The sequence below is a fragment of the Vanellus vanellus genome, assembly GCF_965231255.1.
Source record: "Vanellus vanellus genome assembly, chromosome: 24".
NCBI lineage: Eukaryota > Metazoa > Chordata > Aves > Charadriiformes > Charadriidae > Vanellus > Vanellus vanellus.
The window spans coordinates 2,161,365-2,182,435 of NC_138929.1; the positions used below are offsets into that span (position 1 = coordinate 2,161,365).

At 61.0% G+C, this 21,071-nt stretch overlaps 1 protein-coding gene across 1 annotated transcript; it reads right to left on the reverse strand.

The window, feature by feature from the left end:
• Positions 1–394: 394 nt before the first annotated feature.
• SOCS7 (suppressor of cytokine signaling 7) lies at positions 395–20,784 on the reverse strand (the record flags this gene model as incomplete). The annotated part of the gene is made up of 10 exons (XM_082494800.1): positions 395–915; positions 1,188–1,345; positions 2,420–2,555; positions 5,431–5,559; positions 8,701–8,869; positions 9,299–9,429; positions 10,672–10,773; positions 11,539–11,643; positions 14,594–14,661; positions 19,925–20,784. The coding sequence occupies 9 exons, from the start codon at positions 20,782–20,784 to the stop codon at positions 1,225–1,227; spliced, it is 1,821 nt and encodes a 606-aa protein (XP_082350926.1). The 3' UTR covers positions 395–915; positions 1,188–1,224.
• Positions 20,785–21,071: the final 287 nt, after the last annotated feature.

A 21,071-nucleotide genomic window follows, 5' to 3' on the forward strand; every position in this document is an offset into this window, starting at 1 on the left:
GCACCTCGGGGCCACGGACTGCTGCAGCAGTTACAGCAACGCCTTTGCCGCTTTCCTTCCACTTACCGCAGGGGTTCAGCGACATCTTCCAGTGTTTGCCGAGGGACCAGACGCCCCCCGCGGAGCAGCAGCCCCCGCTCCCCAGCGCGGCGGGAGCCCCTCCCTTTGGCAGAAGGGCTCCAGGACACACACAACGGCTCAGGCGCTCTTCCCTTCCTTGGACCCAACTCAAAAGCATCCAGGACCACCCCGCAGATCCAGTCGCAACGCTCAGCTGCCCCAGGATAGGTTCGGGTCCTCTTCTCCCCAAAATCCCAGAAAGCAGAGGAGGCGGGCGGCTGTTGGGAGCTCCCCAGAGGTTATTCCACATAGCTGCACGCGATTCTGGCTCAGTTTGTCTCCAAACAGCTCGGCGGCGGCATCCCCTCCTGGGGAGGGCCAAAGACCGGTCCTGCCGTAACGCCTGGAGCGGATGATCTTCCCAGAGAGTCCCCTTTGTCTCTCTCCCCCCATTTTGAGGTTTCCAAGGGAGGATAATAAAATTCAGCTGATCATAAGACAGTATTTCTCATGCTGAAAATAAAACCAGGGGGGGAAGAAAGGGGAGGAAAAAAAAAAAAAAAAAAAAGGACATAAAAAATAAAACTTTCAAAAAATTCTAAATAGTGCCGTGACATTCTTTGTTCTGCAAGGAGTCCGCGAGCTGCGCTCAGCCGTCCCCGAGACCCCTCTCCCTCAGCCGGCAGCCGAGGCTCTCCTTCCCGTTCCGCTGTGCTTCTTAGGAGCCTTGAACCCTCTTCTCTGTACAAAAGAGCTTGAGAGAGCAGAAGCGGCACCGCAGAAGCAGCTTCACCGTCGCGTGCCTCCTTCCCACCACAGCCCGGCTCGGGCTACAGGATGGCGACAATCAAATTCCTATTGGGAAGAGAGAAGGGGAGAGGGATCAAATGTCCCGCTTGATGCGGCATGGTCTGCCCCAGACTTGCGGGGGCACAAACACGCACGGGAAAGCGGCACGAGCCCCGTTCCCCGCCCCGAGGGAAGCCGGGAAGTGGGAAAAGACGTGGAGCGAACGGCCACGACGTCTTCGGGAGGGTTCTGTGCTTCCTTCGCAATCGGAGGGAACAGAGCGATTTACGTTTGACCCCCCACCGGGGACGGGGCACGGAGCAGCGGGCCACACGTACCATCAGTGACAGCAACAAGAGGGGGGAGGTACCCTCGCTACGTGGAGGATTCGGTCTCCTGCTTCTGTTTGGAGATGAGCTGAGCCTCCTTCAGCGACAGATACACCTCCTCCTGCGGGTCGTAGTAGTAGAACTTGCGGATGTAGGAGATGAGGGGCCTGGGGGAGGTACGGGCAGAGGTTTTAACGCTGAGCCACAACCCCGCCGACCTCCACAAAGCACAACCAGAACCTCTCCAACCCACCCAGCACCGTCTCCTCCCGCAGGAACAGGCTGCGGCACCGGCAGGTAACACCTCACTTCTGAGCCGGTCACCGCTCCCGGTGCTCGGCAATGCCAAGCACAGCTCCAGGCTGGGCCGGGAATGGCGGGAGAGCCGCCCTGAGGAGAAGGCCCTGGGGGTGCTGATGGACGAGAAGCTCACCGTGAGCCGGCCATGCGCCATCGCAGCCCAGAGGGCCGACCGCATCCCGGGCTGCGCCCCCCGCAGCGTGGCCGGCAGGGCGAGGGGGGGTTGTGCCCCTCTGCTCTACTCTGGTGAGGCCCCACCTGGAGCACTGCCTCCAGCTCGGGAGCCCCCAACATAGGAAAGACACGGAGCTGTTGGAGCGGGGCCAGAGGAGGCCCCGGAGATGCTGGGAGGGCTGGAGCCCCTCTGCCGGGAGGACAGGCTGGGAGAGTTGGGGGGAGGTCAGCCTGGAGAAGAGAAGGCTCCGGGGAGACATCAGAGTCCCTTCCAGCGCCTAAAGGGGCTCCAGGAGAGCTGGGGAGGGACTCTGGATCAGGGAGGGGAGAGATGGGACGAGGGCGAATGGCTTCAAACTGGAAGAGGGGAGATTCAGATGAGATATCAGGAGGAAATTCTGTACTGTGGGGGCGGTGAGCCCCCGGCGCAGGGTGCCCCGAGAAGCTGTGGCTGCCCCATCCCTGGAGGTGTTCAAGGCCGGGTTGGACGGGGCTGGGAGCGACCTGGGCTGGGGGGAGGTGTCCCTGCCTTGGGTTGGAACCCAACTCAACGATCTTCAAGGTCCCTTCCAACCCAACCCATTCTATGACTCTATGCATCCCTACACACCACAGGACGTTCACCTTGCTGTGCCAAGGCTGAAGAAGTCAACTACGCCCTCCCAGAGCCCTCGATGCAGACATAGACACCGTCTCACGGCCTGCTGCGGTGAGGGTCAAGGAGGAAACCAGCGAGACTCGTCCCCAGCCCAGTCCTCGAGACTTACTTGGGCAGCGGGAGCTCGGGGATGTGGTCTATTCGGACCAACTGCCTGATCCGAAAGCGGCAAAGGTGCTGAAGGGATTTGACGTTGCTGAACCTGGAGACTGGATACAGGAGCTGGACAGGCGTTGGAGGGAGACCTTTGGAAAAAAAAACAATATTGGAGATAAGTGTTCTATTAGAAAAGAACCACTACCGATTCAGAAAGGGAGAGGCGGCGCTTGGGCACAGGAGCGCTCTGCGAGGCGGTGTCCGACAGCCCATCTCCCCGGGAACCCACCGCTTCAGCGGTGCAAAATTTTGGCTGCAAAATACCTCCAGCCTTCCTAACAGGGCACCGACACTTCTGATGTGATGGGGTGGCCGCGGAAAAGCAGACCCTGGGACGCTGCGAGCTCCAAACCGCCCCGCTCCCCCCAGGGCTGGCAGCCGAAGCATCACTTTAAGATGGAGAAGCGACAGAGTTTTGCAAGGATGGAGAAGAAAGCCAAAGCAGAAGGCGAGGCAGCATGACCGGCACGTAGGCTTCGCTCTGCATAACCCTTTGGGCAGCTCTAGCGAGGCGTTACAGAGCTGGGGGATTCGGTCAGCTGCGGCTGAGCCAGAGCTGCTCATTCTTGGGGTCACGAGGCTGTGCACAAAGGCAGCTTCGCTCCAGCCGGCTCCCCACGCAGGGAGCGACCTCGCAGGGCTGAGAGCCAGCGGCATCCCGCCGCCTCTCCCCGTCCCCCCCACCCCCCAGCCCCACAACCTCCTCCTCCCCCAAAAGTTAAGAGCAACAATCCAGCCCACGGCACCGAGAGGTCGGCAGGAGCACCAGGAAGGATCTTTGGGAGCCGGGTTCATGCACAGCACAAGGTTTTATCTGTCTGTACAGAGGGATTCAAAGCTAGTTACGCTCTAACCCCCCCCCCCCCCCCACCGCCGGCTCGTCTCCGAGGGCAGCGGAGTGAAAGGAGAAAAGGGAACGCTCTTCACACTAAGATGGGCTCAAAACTGCTGCAGGCAGCTCAGGAAGCTGCGAGCCAGCTTTTGAGAAAGCAAAGAAGAGCGATCAATTGAAGGCTGGATTCTCTCCCCCCTTCCTTATTCTCCTACCAAAAAGGAATTAGCCGCTGGGAGCTCAGCCAGCGGCTCCGGGGACGCAGCCCGAGCTGCGCGCGCTGCGCTCAGCCACACGCAACGCCGCCAGGCGCGAGCTGGGGACAGCCCCCTCCTCCCGCAGCACTTCACAGTTCGGCAGGAGAACGGCACTAACGAGCACACTGGGGAGATGTAGGTCCTAAATATACTCCCGCTAAAAAAAAAAAAAATAAAATAAAAAAAAAAAAAAATCCAGGCAGCAGCGTGAGATTTTGTTTTTCAAGGATCGAGGCGCAGCGGCGCCAAGAAGCGCCCGGGTCCAACGCCGCACGCGGATGGAGCGGTGCAGGACCCGGAGCAGCACGGCGGGCTGGCAGCTCCGAGGGGCGCCGGGCAGCAAGGGACCCCTCAGCGGGTGCCCACCGCTGGTTTTGGGGGGGGTTATGTTATTTTCTGATGATATTTTTCTAAAGCAAGTCCTTTCTAAGGTATTTGCCCGGAGCCCTAAGCCCTCAAAGCCTTATTCTACAGGGGCAAAGATCTCGACGTCAGGAAGGTAAAAGCATCTTTCAGTTGAAATGACTTTCTGAAGGCCGGGTACGCTGCAAAAGCAGCTTTACAGCACTCTCCTCCCCAAAGCACGGCCAACGTCATAAATCAGTTTTCCAGTTATTGGCGGTCTCTGCAGCAGAGGGCAACACTGAACAGATCCGGGCTGCGACTCCCGCGCCGCTGGGAACCCTGAGAAGGGAACCCCCGTGTCCTCCCCTCCCGTCTCCTCTACGCCACAAACAATTTGGGCTGAATCCTCTCCACGCCGCAGTGCCACGGAGCGGTCGCTGTGGCCACCAGGGCTCGCGGGCGCGGTGGCAATACCGTTAAGGAGCAAATTTACTATGATTTCACTCGGGGATTTACCGCAGCAATCCTCACACCCCTCTCGCTCCTGCCCCTCTCTGCTTCGCTGCCGCCACCCGCCTCACCTCGGCAGCGCTCCCATTCCCGCTCGGTTTTGTTCAAAGCATCACCGCTCACCCGCCCCCCCCCAAATTCTGTCCCGTGCTGTCGCCGGCTCGCACAAGTAAGGGGCATATTTGCCTATTTGGCAGACTCTTCCCTTCCTTCCACACCGGATTTCTTTGGCTAGCTTTCCGCTACACCAGGACAGACAAGAGAAAACCAGAAAAAAAAAAAAAAAAAAAAAATAGATACAGAAGATACCGGTCCTGTTGGCTGCCCGGATTTAGCAGGAGGGAGACGCGAACCCATTTAACGAACGGGAGTTTGACGGCCGGGGAAAGGAGCTCTCCGCAACCCCAACCGCCTGCAATCAAACATGCTTCAACAAAGCTCCCCTAACGCTCCCTCCTCGCTTGCAAGCGCCTGCCTGTCGACGGGCTCTGCCATCACGGTCCCGTCCCCCCCCAGGGACTCTGAATCCACAGGATCTGTCGCTCGAGGCTCACTTTGAGCTCACAACTCGGAGACGCTCCCACGCGCTCCGCTTAACGTCTCCCCCCTCGACAGCCCCAGGTGGGTCTCAGCTTACGGGAGAACTGGGAAACTACAAAGGGTGGAGTGGTTCCTAAGAAGAGCAGTACTGAGACTGGGGGAGGGAAGAAAGAGTTTCAGTAGTCAAATAATTGCTTGTTGAGGCAGTAGCTTTCCAGTCTCCAGCTCCATTTGTCCTAGGGCGATAGGATCGCCTCCCCACACTGCCGGAAAGCAAGGTTTGGGAAGTCTCCTTACCACCACGAGTAAGCGGTGCAGCTGCCGAGCGACAGATCTGCTCCTCAGGAACCCTCTGAGAAGTCAGCGGGTGCGGGGGCAGAGCAGGGCACTGAGCGCAGCAGACCAAATCCCCGTTCATCTGCCTCTCGCCGGCGCACCAGCAGAGCAAAACATGCCCCGGACCCAGAGGGGGAGACTCACCTGGAACCCTGGATCGGAGGAAGTAAAGAAACTTCCCGTTTTTGGAGTGCATGATCGCTCTCTTTATGAACTCCACCACAGACTGGCAGCGGTCTTCAAACTTGGGATGGCACCACAGGCTGAAGGTCCCTTCCAAGAGAAAAGAAAAGGTTTCGCGTTACAGGAGCACGGGTGGCAAGGGGAGAGACGGCGTCACGGGTCTGATGTTCTCGAGGACCAGGGGAATGCCCCAGGCGGGCTACTTCTCCTGCAGCTGGGACGAGGCAGGGCACCAAGAGGAAACACCAGTGGCACCAAGAGGAAACACCAGTGGCACCAAGAGGAAACACCAGTGGCACCAAGAGGAAACACCAGTGGCACCAAGAGGAAACACCAGTGGCACCAGCTTGCAGGATCGCTCTTCCACTGGAACCAGTGCTCTCCAAGAGGCCGAGGATACGCAGAAAGACACGACGACGTGACCACTGTAACCCCAGCACGGCCACAGGTCCTGCTTGCCCGAACTCGCAAACAGCCTGCGACCACCGCTGGGGCCAAAGCGTCAACTGCCAAAAACGTGCAGAGCACGAGCAGATACCGCGGCTCCGCCGCAGCGTCCCGTCAACAGCCCTCCCGAAGCCTGAGAGCGGCTCAGCCCACACACAGAGGTAGGTTAAAGAGCGGCGACGCAGGCGCGGGGGGCCTCTGCCAGCCCCACGGCTGTCCGGGATCCCATTGCAGAGCAGGCACGGGAGCAGCTCCACGTTCTTGCCAGCTGTTTCACAACACCCGAATTCAAATTACTGCCAAGCTAGAACCAGGGTTGAGCTACACCGACACGGTCCCCCCCCCTCCGCCGCCACCCGACACGCCGTACGCATTGAGCTCCAGTGGCAAACAAGGAAACCGGAGATGGGCAGCACAGGGCGAGCAGGTCCTCTAACCTGTTTGCGGACGTCTAAATAGGTTAGCGTGCGCCTCGAGTCAGACCAGTCTCTCGATTTTTGTGTTGCAAACAGACGCCCCCTCGGAGCAGAGCGCTGTTCATCCCCCCCCTTAACTGCCAAAGCGCTGCCTACACCCCCCCCCACATCTCCCTTTCTACCTACAGGTTTGTAAGCGCTTCAGCAAGAGCACAGAGCTTCACCAGGAGCACCAGAACGGGGAAAGAAGGGCTCAGTTTAGGACGGAGCCCATGCGGAGCCAGACCCAGGCTCACGCCCGCGGGGAGGCAAATTCCAGCGGGAGGCGCGTGACAGCGCCCATCTGCGCAGGCACCAGTCACCCAGAGCCAGAGAGGCGGCGGAGAGACTTGGAAAACACCCCGCATCCACAGAAATCCCTCGTACTAAAGAGAAGGCACAGCCAAACTGGAAGCGCCCAGTAAAAATTTCAGGCCAGGTAGTTTTTGGAGGAGCAGCTCCCCCAGCAGCATCGCAGGCTCCGCAGCGCCAACCTCCTACAGAAAGACTAGAGGCGGCAGCGCTGCAGGATGTCCGGCACTCGCGGCTTTCTATGGGGCGGGCAGCAACCAGCAACGGAGGGATCCAAAACACACCTCCTCTCCGCGCAGCTAGGTCTGGTAGGTTTTACCGGGAAAAGATACCTCTCGCCCCAGCCACGGACCAGTTTGGGAGCAACAGTCTCGGCCTCGGGGATCAGCGAGAACAAAAAGAAGTAATTCTTCTCAGGAACTGGCAATCTCACATCCAAACAAGCCCTTAAAAGTGGCCGGAAGATGCGAAGGACAAAGCACGGGCACCAACATCCCCAGCCTGCCTAGGGGGGGGAAAAAAAAAAAAAAAAAAAAAAAAGAAAAAACCACACGGAGAAATTCCATTTTCTTCCTCTCATCTACCTGGAACCCGGAGGTCGGGCGGTTCTCTCTTCACCGTTCCCCCAGCCTCGCCATTCCTCATCTTCATCGCTTTACCAAAGTGCTCAGGGCTGCAGTTTTCCACGCGGCCGCAGCACATTCAGCCCGCGGCGGCCGGTCCTGGCCAGGGATGGGGGGGGGGGGAGCAGAGCGCTGCCGCCGCAGACCAAAGCGCTGCACCCAAACCCGAAATCCTTCACGCCATGCCACGGCCGGGAGCGCTGCTCGGGGGAAGGCGGCAGCGCCTGGCTAAGGAAGCTCTGAGAACGGATGTATCCCGGCCCCGAAATCAGAAAGCGGATCGGCAGCAGGAGAATTTTGCTCCAAAACTCGATTATGAAAAAGCATCCACTGCGCAGGCAGCCTCCCGCCTCCTCCAGCTGCAAGAGCTTCTTGCAAATTCTGTAAGGCCAGGGTGATGAAACCCCTTCCTTCTCACACAGTGGTCAGGGGGGAGAGGGGAACTGGCTCCCGACGCCGGGGCATCCTCCCATCAGAGGGGCTCAAGCCCAGAATTGCCGCCAGGTTTCTCGGCGATGCGAGCAGGGATGGAAGAAGACAACAGCGGCATCCCCCAGGCAAGGGCAAAAAGGCGAAAAAAAGACGAGCTTTGCTCCGAAAGCTGCAGAAACCAGGTTGGCCGGGTAGGCATCCTTTGGAGGCACATTTAATGACGAGGCTCTACAGGCAGCTGTCGTTAGACATCGCCCACTGGTTACGGGGCAGCTGCCCCACGCGTTGAGCCTCTCGGGCGTTTCACTCGCCCCGAGGACAGCATCTGTACCAGGGGTCGGCGCAGAAAACCACAGGCGAAGACGAGCGGACAAAGCGCGTGGGGGAGGCGAGAAGCGGCCCGGGCAGGGGGGCGAGCGCAGCAGGAAGAACGGGCGCAAACAGCGTGCCAGGAGTTCTCGGAACGAAAACCCACCGCGGCGGCGGAGCTAAAGCCTCAGCCCGGGACAGAGCGCAGCGGGTCCCGCTGTGCCGAGCGTCCCCCGGACAGGGGGAGAAGGCGGCAAGGTGACGAGCTGCCACCTCAAGAGCTCATCTCGCGTTTCGCAGGGAAACGGGCTTCGCCCAGCGACTCAGGGGGATCCCCAAGACCTCACCATCATCATTTGCTTCGAGTCCCGTTTTCCACCTGCTGAGGACAGGCAGAGGGAACTCCCGTATTCCCCAATTTTTCCAGAGTTATAAGGAGAGTTGCTGCTTTGAGGCACAAGAAGCAAAGTCAAACGCAGCTTCGAAGGCCTCTTGCAGGACCTCAACGCAAGGGCGAGGACACGTCACTGCTGCTCTCCCTCTTCTGCCACCTCTGTGCCCAGAGCACCGCTTTGGGACCTTGCGATCGGACTGGTCCCCAGCCACAGAGCTCCGCTGTCACCAGCATCCCCAGAGCCCCCCGCGGCTCTTACCTCTGTAGTGCTCCATCCTGGTGTGATGGGTGATGCCCTGCGACCGAAAGCTGAGGCTCAGGATGTAACGAGGGTCAGAACTGTCTCGGACCAGAAAGGACCCATCCGGCTTCCCCTTCAGCTTCATCTCTGCGTCCTCCCAGTTCATCGGTCCCCAGTACCAGCCGCACTAGGAAGAGAGACAGAGAGAACATCAGCAGATGCTATCAGCAACCAAACACAGCATGATTTGCTCTGGCTGTTAATTCCCTTTAAATGCCAGAAATGGAAGAGTCTGGTCATACCCACCCAGGAGTATGGATGGTTGGGACTCGCTGCTCCTGGGTGAGAGCGCACCATCACATCCCTTACGCCACCCAGAAGTGGCAAAAAAGCAGATGAGACTACGACAGCCCTCCCACGCACAACGAAATGCTTCTCTAGACTCAAAGACCTCAGCGGGAGAAAGGCAGGAGGGTTTGGTTTGTTTTTTTTTTTTTTCCAGTCCTATCCTAATCTTATGCTCCCAGCTCTGTACAAGGGATGATCGGTCCCCAAAACCAGCCTAGACCCACAGTCTTTTCCTTCTGGCTGCCACCCCCGTCCCCCTCCCTGTTACCTTCTCCAGCTCTCGCAGGCTGGCGGCGAAGCTGCTGGAGTCCGGGCGGTAGAGCGGACACTGCAGGTGCGGGGCGGGCTGGCCGGGCATCGCCTCCATCGGCCTCAGCGGGACAATGCGCGGGAAGGCGTCTGCAGAGGGAGAGACAGCCCGGGCCACGGTCACTCACGGGGAGCTCACTCCATCCATCCATCCATCCATCCATCCATCCATCCATCCATCCATCCCTCCCCTCGCGCGACTCTAGAGGTCAGGGCAGAGCTGCAGCATGCAGAGGGAAGCCGGGCTGACCGATGGAAGGACAACGTCCTTGCGAAGGACACAGCGGGAGTCACTACCTGGCTCTTCCAAGGCGACTAATTCAGTGCCTTCACCTGCTCTTTCCTTACGCTGGCTCGCAGGGGAGGCGAGGGAAGCGCCAGGCGGCACGGACTGGGAGGTATGAACACCTCTCCTGTGAGGACAGGCTGAAGGTTGGGGGGTTCAGCCTGGAGAAAAGAAGGCTCCGTGGAGACCTCAGAGCCCCTTCCAGTGCCTAAAGGGGCTCCAGGAGAGCTGGGGAGGGACTTGTTACAAGGGCATGGAGTGATGGGATGAGGGGGGATGGCTTCAAACTGGAAGAGGGGAGATTCAGATGAGATATTAGGTGGAAATTTTTCACTTTAAGGGTGGTGAGCCCCTGGCGCAGGGTGCCCCGAGGAGCTGTGGCTGCCCCATCCCTGGAGGTGGTCAAGGCCGGGTTGGACGGGGCTGGGAGCAACCTGGGCTGGGGGGAGGTGGCCCTGCCCAGGGCAGGGGGTGGCACTGGATGGCCTTCAAGGTCCCTTCCCACCCAAAGCATTCTGTGATTCTAACACACATCCTGAAAAAAGGGCAGTTAAAACCCTCTGGGCCCTGAAGGAAACCAAAAGCAAATGGGTAAATGTGCAGGCAACATCCGCGTGTGCCGTGCCGCCGGACCGCGCGCCAGGCTGGCCGTCACAGCCGGGGGTCCCGTGCCAAACCCCGCGCCCGCGGCTCCTTCCTGACACTGCTGACCCTCACTAACACCTCCTCTGACACAGCGCGCACTGGGGACTGCGCTTCCTCCACGAGGAGCCCAAGAAAACGGGAGATGCTGAACTGAGGATAAAGGTGGTGAAATCACGAGCTTCAGCAAAACTACTGTGGGCAACGAGAGCCGCACTGCGCGGAAACCAGAGCCTTGACACAACGGTAGGTGAGCGCCCAGCAGCGTAGGACCGCGTGTCCCCACGGGGGCGACGCAGGCAGCGCCGCGGCTCTTAAAGCCCAAAGTCTGCCAAGAAACGACCACCCCAAAATCCAGATCCCTGAAGGGAAAGGCAGAGCCTCGCTGCTAAAGCTAAGCTGACCTGGGGCATGGGGCGGAGGAGGCGGAGGCAGAGGGAAAGACTGCAGGGAGGAGCCCATCGGACCCACTAGGACAGACGTAGGCAGCGTCCCACTGATATCATCTAGGAGAGAACAGAGGCAAGACAGAGATTCAGAAAACAGGAAAGCGAAGCTCCGCGCCGCCGAGCGCCTGAGAACGCAGCCCGAGCGAACCCGTGCTCCGGGGAGGACGCGAAGATGGAGCTTCCCACCGGCGGCTCCTCATCCTCCTTGCGCTGCTGAGCGCGGGCGGCTGCTGCTGCTTCACACCAGCCCAGACCCTCGCACCCGTGCCCACGCCGCTGGAGGGACGGAGCGCGCCCGCTCGCCCTGCGTGGAGCACGCAGGCAGCTGGCAGCACGGGCATTTAGAGGAGATATTTCATGGACCCGGCCCGCGGGACGTGCAGCGTAAGGTGCTGCTCGCCGAGGTTGACTTCACCCCTCCTCCTAAGCTGCTGCGGCTCAGAGGAGCGCCTCCAGAGGAGGATGCGGAGCAGCGAAGCCAGGCTCCCGCTGCAGCAGCCTCCCGTCCCACCGACCAGAGGGCGCAGAAGGGACCCGGCATCGCTGGTGACGGGTAGGACAGAGGAGGGGGTGGGGAAAGCTTCCAAAAAGCAGCAGAACCGCTATGAAACCAGCGCGGTGCGTCCCACCTCGCGCAGCTCCACAACTGCCCTCTTCTCAAGAGAAACTCTTGAAGACTTCAACGGAAAGCAAGAAATCCTCTGCTGGGGAAGAGCGAGCAGGCGCGCTACGGGCTCCGGGAGCAGGCACCAAGCCAAGGGTCCCCGGCAGTTCCCGCGCTCCCGGAGGCACGCACGGCAGAGGATGCTCCGGGGACGGTACCTAGCAGGCTGAGGCTCCTTCGCGGCGGAGGCGGTGGAGTCGGAGGGTGAGGGGAGGTCAGTCCTCGCTGAGAGATGTCCACGTCCACTAGCGACACCGTTTCACCTGAAGGTTGGTGGAGCAAGACTGTTAGCATGGCAGCTCCTCCGGGACCCGCGGGGGCCGAGCGCGGGGGGAGAGGGGAAGGGGCAGGAACCTCCGCAGGGTTTGGGGGACGATCTCATTAGCTGTTTTCAAATCCAGTTTCCCCGCTGCGACCCTTTGGAGACATCGATCGACCCTGCGACCGCAGCCCAAAGGTCAGGCAGAAGGGAATGACGGACACCGGTCCGTGTCCCTGACTCCCGTCCCAGTCCAGCACCAGCAGGACGGGATGAGGAAGGCACCACGAGACCTTTTCAGCGGAGCTCATCAACGGGGCACAGCGCTGGCACTCTGTGTAACGCCTGGGAAACGGTTTGGCACAGCACCCGCTGGCACACCACTCGGGTAACGCTCCAGTCCGGGTTTGCCTATCGATGCCTCAGGTAATCAAACAGAAATACTTTTTGCCCCAAAGGCCATGAGGGCACCGGCTCTTAAAATTAATTAAGGGAGAGCTGGACAGGCTTTTACATTAAATAACTGGAAATCACTGAAGGCTAAAGGCTTTGGATCCAGGATACCGCTTAGTTTGTGTCGTTATTTCACCCAAGACATCTAACTTGACACCAGAAAAGCTTAAAATTAGTCTAAAATTGTGGGAGAGAAACAAAGCCACCAAATCAAGGTCAAAGCATCCGCCTCAACGTTGGACTGACACAGAGTCGGAAGGAAAACACCTAAATCCCAAAGGCATAAATCCCACCACGGCATTATTCCTCCCCCCCCAAAAAAAAAAAGAAAAAAAAAAAAAAAAAAAAATCAGCCTAACCAGGCTCTGCTGAACCACCGACGCAAACCAAACCATCCCCAACACCCGACCCACGGTCTCAAGGACAACGAAATCCGGCTGCCTCAGATTTCAATTCCTGTGGGCAGGGAACTCCTCTTCTGCTCCAGATTCCAAGAGGGGAGTGACGCCGTGCGTCCGCGTAAGCGCCTCACGACGGACTTACCCCGCATTACACAGGACAACATTGACTCGGCTTCCTCCTGCTTTTAAAAGTCCCGTCTATTAATAAGCCACCTTAAGAGCAGTATTTAGGGTTGGTATTACCCGAGGTACCTTCTCCCCGGGGGACTTATGGGTGTGCGCGCGCACGCATGCCCACAGCCACTCTTTCACTTCCACACCTTAAAAATAAAGTGGCCGCGTAGGTCGGGGCCGCCTTCGTCTCGTACGAAGAAAACCAGAAGGCGACCGGACTGAGAGGGGTTGCAGGAACGCAGCCCTCCGGCCCTTCCCGCGGCAGCAGGAGCCGCGGCGGCAGCCTGCGCGGCACGTACGGAGCCAGCACCTCCGGGAGGTCGGGCAAGACGCTGACCGCCTTCCCAAAGACCTCGGCTCGCCCCACAGGCTAACCCGAAAGCGAATCGCCAAGAAACTCAGGCGGGTCGGGCCGGGGATTTGGCTCCTATCTTGCTTCGGTGGTCCCACTCTCCGAAAAATCCCCTCTCCAGCAGCCAGGGGAGAAACCGCGACCGCAGCGGCACGAGACCGGAGAAGTCAATGAGAAACCAAAGCAATTCAAATCCGGACATTCACTTTGGGGACACTTCAACAGTCTTCAGCAAAGGAAAAACTCTTAGGAGGGCACTGCCAGTATTCCACCAACTGGCAAAAACTGGCATAAGCAATTTTAAAAATAGTTAATGGGGTAAACTAACAATTAATCAAATCGACCTCCCAAATTTAAAGAAAGAACTCGTCAACCCCGGGTTCTCCTCTGCAGTTTCTTTTGAGGAAAAGCAGCTCCGCACACACGTCCCCGTACCCCCATCACACGGAATTACAGGTTCGATACCCACAACTCCCCCTACCAACAGCCGACAACGCGGCAGAAGCCGCTTTTGCGCTTACCGGCTTTGATTTGCCGAATAAACGCCGCGGGGCAGAGCAGAAGCCCCACCACGGCCGAGTTACCCCCCAGCGACTCCACTGCTGCAAAGAGCAGCTCCCCACAGAGGGCTTCGCCCCACTCAGGAGCACAACCCGCGGGCGCCGAGTCACCCTCCGCGGCCCCACACCCCCACCAGCAGCAGGAGACGGCTTCCAGCTCTACCCACCGGCTCCTCCCGGCACCGCCATCACCACACAATCACCTTTGGCTTCCTCCGCTCTGCAATAAGGCCCTCGACGGGAATCTGCTTTAACTCGACCTTCCTCACAAGCCACATAAAACCCCACGCGGCCGATAAAGACCCCCTCGTGACTTTTAGGTTCTGAGTGGCGCGAGTCTGGAGATGGGATTCTCCCGAGGAAGCCCCAGGCCCCGCCGGCAAGGAGGATTTTGACTACGAGCCCACCCCGCGAGAGGCAGATGGCCGTGACCGGGAGCTTCTCGGCACTGCAGCTCTCAGCCGCCAGCGGAGCAGGACTTCCCCCTCGCACCGTTTACAAAGCGGCCGATTTCCCCTCCGCCGAGCAGAAAAGGGAAGGGCAGAAACCGGCAGGACACAGGGACGGGGAGGGGAAAACACGCAGTGCCCCACAAAAGAGGTCTCGGTTCCCATGGCTGTCACGCAGGAGAGCCGCCGGCGCGCGCGGTCCCGGCGGGAAGCGGGACTTGGTCGGAGCCCCTCTCAAAGCGCGGGAGGAGAGCGCCAAACCGCACTTGACCTACAGAGGATTTTTCCAAACCGCTCGGATGCCAACAGCCCCGCGTGGAGGAATGCCCTCCCTCTCCGAGAGCGCAACTCAAACTCCCGTTGCAACAGGAGGAATTGCAAAACGCTGACGCGCAACAGCCGCGTCCTTCACAGCTCCTCTTGTTGGGGGTTTGAGGCCGAGCGGGACGGAGGGGCTCCTCACGGGGATCCCGGTTTGCGCGCGGAGGCCACGTTCAGCGCCTGCGGTTAAGCGCCCGCTGCTCTTATCACCGCAAAATGAAAAGCCGTCTTCCCAAATCCTTACCTGTGAAGAGGGGGCTGAACACAACCGGGGAAAAGGCACTTTGAGTTCTTGTCAGTCTGTGTTTCCTGCTGGAAATAAGAAAAACACCGTCAGGAGAGATGAGGAGACAGCGCGTCCCACCGGAAGAAAACACCGTTTGACCTTCTCAAAGCAGGAGAACCTTCCCCATTCTTTACAGAAGCTCGGGAGCGCTCGACGCGGCGCGTTTACTCGACTCCCAGCGCGGTGCTTTGGCCGAAGTAGGGCAGTCAACCAGCAAAGCTAGGTCTGCGTCCTGCTACGGAGCAAACCCCTAACTAGGTAATTAACACAGTCTTTCAGAAAAAAAAAAAAAAACAAACCCCAAGCAAGTATGGTAACCGGCGCCAAGAAGCTGTTTCCCAACAGACGTCACGCTATTGCCCTGGCTCAGGCATTGCCAAACGCCTTCGACAAACAGGTTGGGTCCCTGCGCAATTAGGGGTTGTGCCCGGAGCGAGCGCACCGCCTGCCCTCGCGCCGCCTTGGGAGGCCACCGGCTCCCCAAAAGCTTTCAAAACACAAGCGAAGGGGCGGGCGAGCTAAACCCGGAGCCGTCGGGATGGATGGGAACGGCTAAAAACGCACCACCGATGGAAACCCGGGAATACCGGCGCTTCCCGCGACGCCTGCTTTCCAAAGCAGCAGTTTTACACGGACGCTGTAGTCACCCCTGTGCTCTCCCCACGCAAAACCACTCCTTCCAGCGCCTTCCCCGCCACAGTGCTGAAGGGCTTTACCCACATCCAGGCAGAGAAAACGCTGGTAAACTGAGGCACGGGGTATGGCACCCCCAGAGCTTGAATCCGCGGTTGGGGCGAGTGGAGAAACGTGTCCCCGGTGCCAGAAGCTCACTCCCACCTCAGAGGGGAGCAGGAGAACAAAGCCGAGCACCAGCGCAGCTCTCGTGCGCCACAGCTTTGGCAAAGGTCTTTCCAGCATCCGCAGCACCGGGCGGTCCGTATCCGTCTGCAGGTCCGTACCGGGCCAGACCAGGTGACTCCAAGTTAAATAGCGCAACTTCACCGCGCCGGCCAGAGAAACGGGTCCCGGTGCACCCAGGCAAGAGACTGCACCACCACGATCTACGGCAGCTCACAGACCAGCTCTGCTCACCGCCCAAAAGACCACCCCACGACAAGCAGGCCGCTACGGGGCTGACGCCGTTCCTCCTGGACGTCCTCCTCGCCCTCCAACCTCCTCCCAGCAAGCGGCTGACCCTGAACCCTACGCCCGTCTCCCGCTCCCGACGCCCGGCTCTGCCCGCAGCCTCCTGCGAAACCCGGACAGAGCTTCAGGTTCAAAACCAGCTCCGAGCGAGGAGAGCCGCCCGTCGGGAAGGCTCGCGCCCAGCAGATGCAATCCCACCGCCCGCCAGGGAGAAGAAAGCCGAGCTGCAGCCTCAGACGGCCGTGCCCCGCCGAGCCCCGGGCGCGCAGAGCTGATGGGTGCACCCTCATCCTCCTCCTCAGCAGACCAAAGGCTTCTCTTGGTCGTGTCCAGGACACCTCACCGGGTCACACAGCTGCGAATAAACGTTTAATATTATAAGTCCGCAGATGAAAATACTAAGAACACTCATCGTCCTGATACATAAAACCCCATCAAAACGTTCGGAAGGGTTTTCATTTTAAGCCTCTCGCACCTATTTGAGGGTTGGATTTTTTTCCCCCCAAAGGAGAACAATTCACCGATCCGCAGCCACACGTGCGCACACACAAAACTACACTTCTGGACTAATATCAACCGACCTTATAATAGAGTAACAGCTCCGTTCCCCCCCACTAAGCCAGACGGAAAGGAGCATTGCTGGCATTTCGCTGTTACCGAAACAGCCACGTTTTATGCCAACGTTTTACAGTCACTGATTTCTGAGATTTCTCATTTCCAACAAGCTCGCACCAGCAGCAGGGAGAGAGCGGGAAACGATTCACATGGACGGAATCCTCCACTTCCCAACTCCGTCTCCACCAAAACGACGCACTTCCATTCTTCCTCCTCCTGCCCTCAAGTTCCGCAGCACCCAAACAACGCTGAAACCCCGGGAGAAGAAATTACGCGTGAGCGGTACCTGAACGCTGCTGGGTCGGATCAGCGCAGCAGAGCTGGAGAAAGCCAAAGGTGGATATCACCATCCAGGAACGCCACGGACACATTCTGCACAGATTCACGCACACCCAACTGGGAAACCCCTCGAGCTCCATCAAATAAGGAATTTTGGGGTCAGTTACCCGCCAGTTCTGCAACAGCCGCAGTTACCGCCTTTGCGGACAGCACTTCCCACGGTGATGCCTTCACCCACCCCCAGGCACCGTCCTGTTAACACGAAGGCAAGTCTCCCCCGGCCACCCAGGCTGGCTCCCCGCTACTTTAGGCACATAATAATACAGAGACACGTTAAAACCCCCCCAATGTCACCACTACAGCTCACTGGCCGGACCGGGGTACCAGCCTGGCAAGCGACCTGCGGCAGATGCAGCTGCAGCTCCGGTGCGCCTGCGCCCATCCGCCTGCAGAACCGCTGCCCGTAACCCCATCCCCCCTCCCTCCACCCACCGCTGCAGCACAAACCGCTTCCAAAAAAAGAGCGGTTCCGCTGATACAACCTTTAAATACCGCCAGCCAGGCCCTGGGTGAGAAGCTACACATCAGCATCTCCTCGTGCAGTCCCTCAGCCTCTTGGCAGCTCAGCAGAGCCCAACTACGGAGTTCAGCCAACGGGGCCGGTTCCTTTCCTAACCGCTGCCGCGGGCGGGCGGGAGGCAAAGCTGCGCCACGCCGCCGCCAGGACCGGCACCGCGATGGGAAGCTCGGGCAGCAACTCCAAATACCAGGAATTCTGCTTCTTGCAGGCTTTTAAATAAAGAGGCGGACTGGATAACACCCACCGCAGACCACGGGAGCGCCCCTCACCGCCAGCCCGCAGAGACCTGCCAGGCAGGGACAAGAGGTCGCGGGAATTAACCCCAAAGTTGCTCTGAGCCCACCAAAAGTGGCTCTGAGCCACAGGCGACCGCGGCAGCGACTCACGGCGAACGCCAGACCCGTCCTATATTAATGGGGGCCGCACGCCGGGAGGCGGCAACCCCCAGCTTTGAGCAGAACCGAGGAAAGCTTTTTTCGGTTTTTCCCTCCCCAGCCGAGCAACGCAGATGGGCGCAGAGCAGCCGACAGCCTTCGCTGGCGTGGCGCTACGTCTAGCAAAGACCAGGGCAGAAAATCAAGTTACTGCACTACTTATCTCTGAACCGAGAGACCAGCGCACCGGGAAAGGGGAGAGAAAGAAAAGCAGCACCTGCTGAGGCCAAACGTTTACCTCCCAGCGAGCCCAAACCGTGTTTAAGCCGCTCCCGGGAGCCCGGGCATCCCAGCGCCCCGCATCCCTCCTCCTCGAGGAGAGCGGGGCCAGCGGGGACCGTCCCCACAAGGCGCAGCCTCCCGCCAGGAGAGATGCCGGCGCCGAGCACACCCGCATCCCACCGGCACGGGAGCTGTGCCTCCGCAGGAGCGAAAACGGTCGTGTCCAAAGGATCCATCCATCCCTCGTCGGCAGGAGGGCACTCCGGGAACTGGAAGCAGCAAAGTCGTCGCCGAACCGCAAGAGTTGCTGCATCAGGCACCTTGAAGTAACCTTTGTTAAAACATCACCTAATTAGCGCGGGGGAGTTGTACGATGCCAAAGCACGAGGAGTGACCGTTAAACTCCCCGACACGGCGCTTCTCCGCTCCCACACCACTGCCAGCTCTGCACCCCACCATCCCAGCGCCGGGGGAGACTCCTCCCTCTCAAGTGCGAGGACCAAATAAACCACTAGCCCAGTAGGAAAACGTTATGCCATTGCAGGCAACTCGGCCCGTTACCGTCTGAGGCCCATTTAACCGCTTGTGGGGAATGACGCCGTTGTCTGAATCTGCCTCCCCACCCCACACGCTCAAGCGGAGCTCCTCATGGGCGCACGAGCTCTCGGGAGGACTCAGACACCCAGAGCGGCTGCAGGGCTGGGAGGTGACGCAGGGATTGAGGCCGCCCCAGCTCAGAGCCATCCCCTGCTTCAGAGGAGGGGTAATTTTGGCCTCCGCTACAGCCTAACTGCCTTTCGGGCCACCAAAGTCCCCGTCACCCCAAGCCAGTGCTGCGGGTCACACCAGACCCGAGGTCAGCATCCTCAGAGCCTGCCTGGAAAAGGATTCCTGCTTGCCCATCAACAGGTCTTCAGCTGCACGGAGGAGGCAACACACCCCAAAAGCCTCACAGGAGGTTAATTAACCCCGTGGGGAAAGGACCGCGCTGCAACATTCAGAGTCCATTCAATTATTCAATGCTGCTCCAGGGCCGGCTCTCCCTGCCAACTCCGCCGGGAATTTCAGTTCTGCTGCTGGAAACGCTACAGAAAGTGGTTTGTGGAGCACAGGAGGCTCACCCCGACCGGAGCCAGTGGGGACAGAGCACCCCTTCTGCTGGAACACGGGGCTGGAGCACTGCCAGCAGCCGAGGAGCGCCGGCACCGATGGAGCAGGGCAGAGGAACAGGGTCCCACACCAACAGCTCCCGGGATTCGTCCCTCCAGCCTCCCTAACGCAGCAGCCAGCCCACCTCCGGCTGCCAACGCTGCCTCCGGCCACGTCCTGCCGCGGAGCACCCGGGGAGAGCACCCACCACCCACCCAGGCCAGAACCCGGCTGCGACACCCACGAACCTCAGGAAACCATTCGGTGAGACGTGGGAGGGTGAGAGGCAGCACCAGCCCCTCGGGTCGCAGCACCGTGTCACCGGCGGCCGCTGCCGGGGCACATCACCTCCTCGCTGGGCCAGTGCCCACAGCGCCCCACGGCTGCAGCGGTTCCCCGGAGCCACCCGCCACCTCACCGGTCCCACTCCCCAACATTTTTGCACCATCCCCTTTGCGGATGCCGGGCCTGGAGCTGTGCGTTCCTCCTCTGCCCGCCTCTCCAGCTGTGCTCCAGCTGTGCTGGCCAACCCCGTGTGACAGATGAGGCCACGGCAGCCGCTCCGCAGAGGGCTGAGCCCAGCTCGGAGCCGGGGGATGGCCACGGTGCCCGTCTGCGGGATGGCACCAGTGTCTCCCGGTCATCCGCCACCTCCGACAAGGTGTCACCGCACCGGTGTCCCTCCTCCCGCCCCGGTGCTGTGGGGCCACACCATCTCACGCCCGGTCTTCCCACCGGTGACAGCCCCATCAACGCGGGCGGCTGCTCCCCGCGACCCCCCTCCTGCCACCCCAAAACCACCCCCGGGCCGGGGAAGAAGGGGGAACCCCACTAAGCCCCCGGGGCCGCGCATCCCCCCCGTACCTGCCCGTGTCCTGCTCTCGGCCGCGGGCCCCGCAGACGTCGGTCAGGCTACCGGCCGAGGCGGGCAGCTCCCCGGTGCGGCGGCCCTCGGTGGTGGCCCCGGCGGCGTCCCCGGTGGCCGAACCTCCGCTGCAGCTCTTGGTACGGAAGAGGCGACTGAGGCGGATCTTCAACGAGCCCTTCCTGGCGCCGGGACCGGCTCCCCCGGGGGCGGCGGGCGGCGGCGCGGGGCCGGTACCGGCAGCACCTCTCCCGGTAGGGCGGGCGGCTCCGCGACCGGGGGAACCGGGCTCCTCCTCGGAGCAGCTACCGGTCTCGTCGGGCTCCAGCGCTTCCAGCACCAGCAAAGCGTCGCTGGTCTCCTCGGCGGCGGGCCCGGCGGGCGGCGGCGGGCCGAGGCAGGGGCAGGGGCAGCCCGCCGGTCCCTTGGCGCCCAGCCCGGCCGGCCGCAGCCCCAGCGCCGCCAGCTGCAGCTCCAGCCCGCCCGCCGCCGCCTTGGGCTCCAGGGCGCAGCGGTGCCGGGGACAGAGCAGCTCTCCGCCGCCGCCGCCCGCCGGGCCCCCGCCTCCCGCCGCCGGGCCGCCCTCCTCTCCGGGCCGCCCCTCCGCCGCGTTGCGGAACACCATCAGCTGCGGCGGCGGTCGCGGGGCCCGCAAACCCCCGCCTCCCGGTAACGCCACCGTCGGCAACCGCCCGCCGCCGCCGGGGCCCAACGGCCCCGCGCCCGCCGCGCCGGTAACGGCGCCGCCCGCCGCGCCCGCCTCCGGCCCGGCCCCATAGCCCAGCAGGCGGCTGAGCACCCGGTAGGAGGCCGCGGCGGCGGCCGCCGCCTCCCCCTCCCGCAGCTCGGCGCGCTGCATGGCTACAGCCGCCGCATGGCGGACCGGGCCGGACCCGGCCGCCGCCGCCGCCCTCACACGGCCGCCGCCGCCGCTCCCTCCCTCCTCCGCGGCGACGGCCGCGCGCCGCCACGCCCCCCCACTTCCGCCGCCGGCCACGCCCCTTTGCCGCCTAGCCACGCCTCCCCGTCGACTTTAGCCACGCCTCCCCGTCGACTTTAGCCACGCCTCCCCGCTGCATGTAGCCACGCCCAGTGCTGAAGCCCCGCCCCCCTCCGCGTTCTTCCCCCCTCCTCCACGTGGAGCGC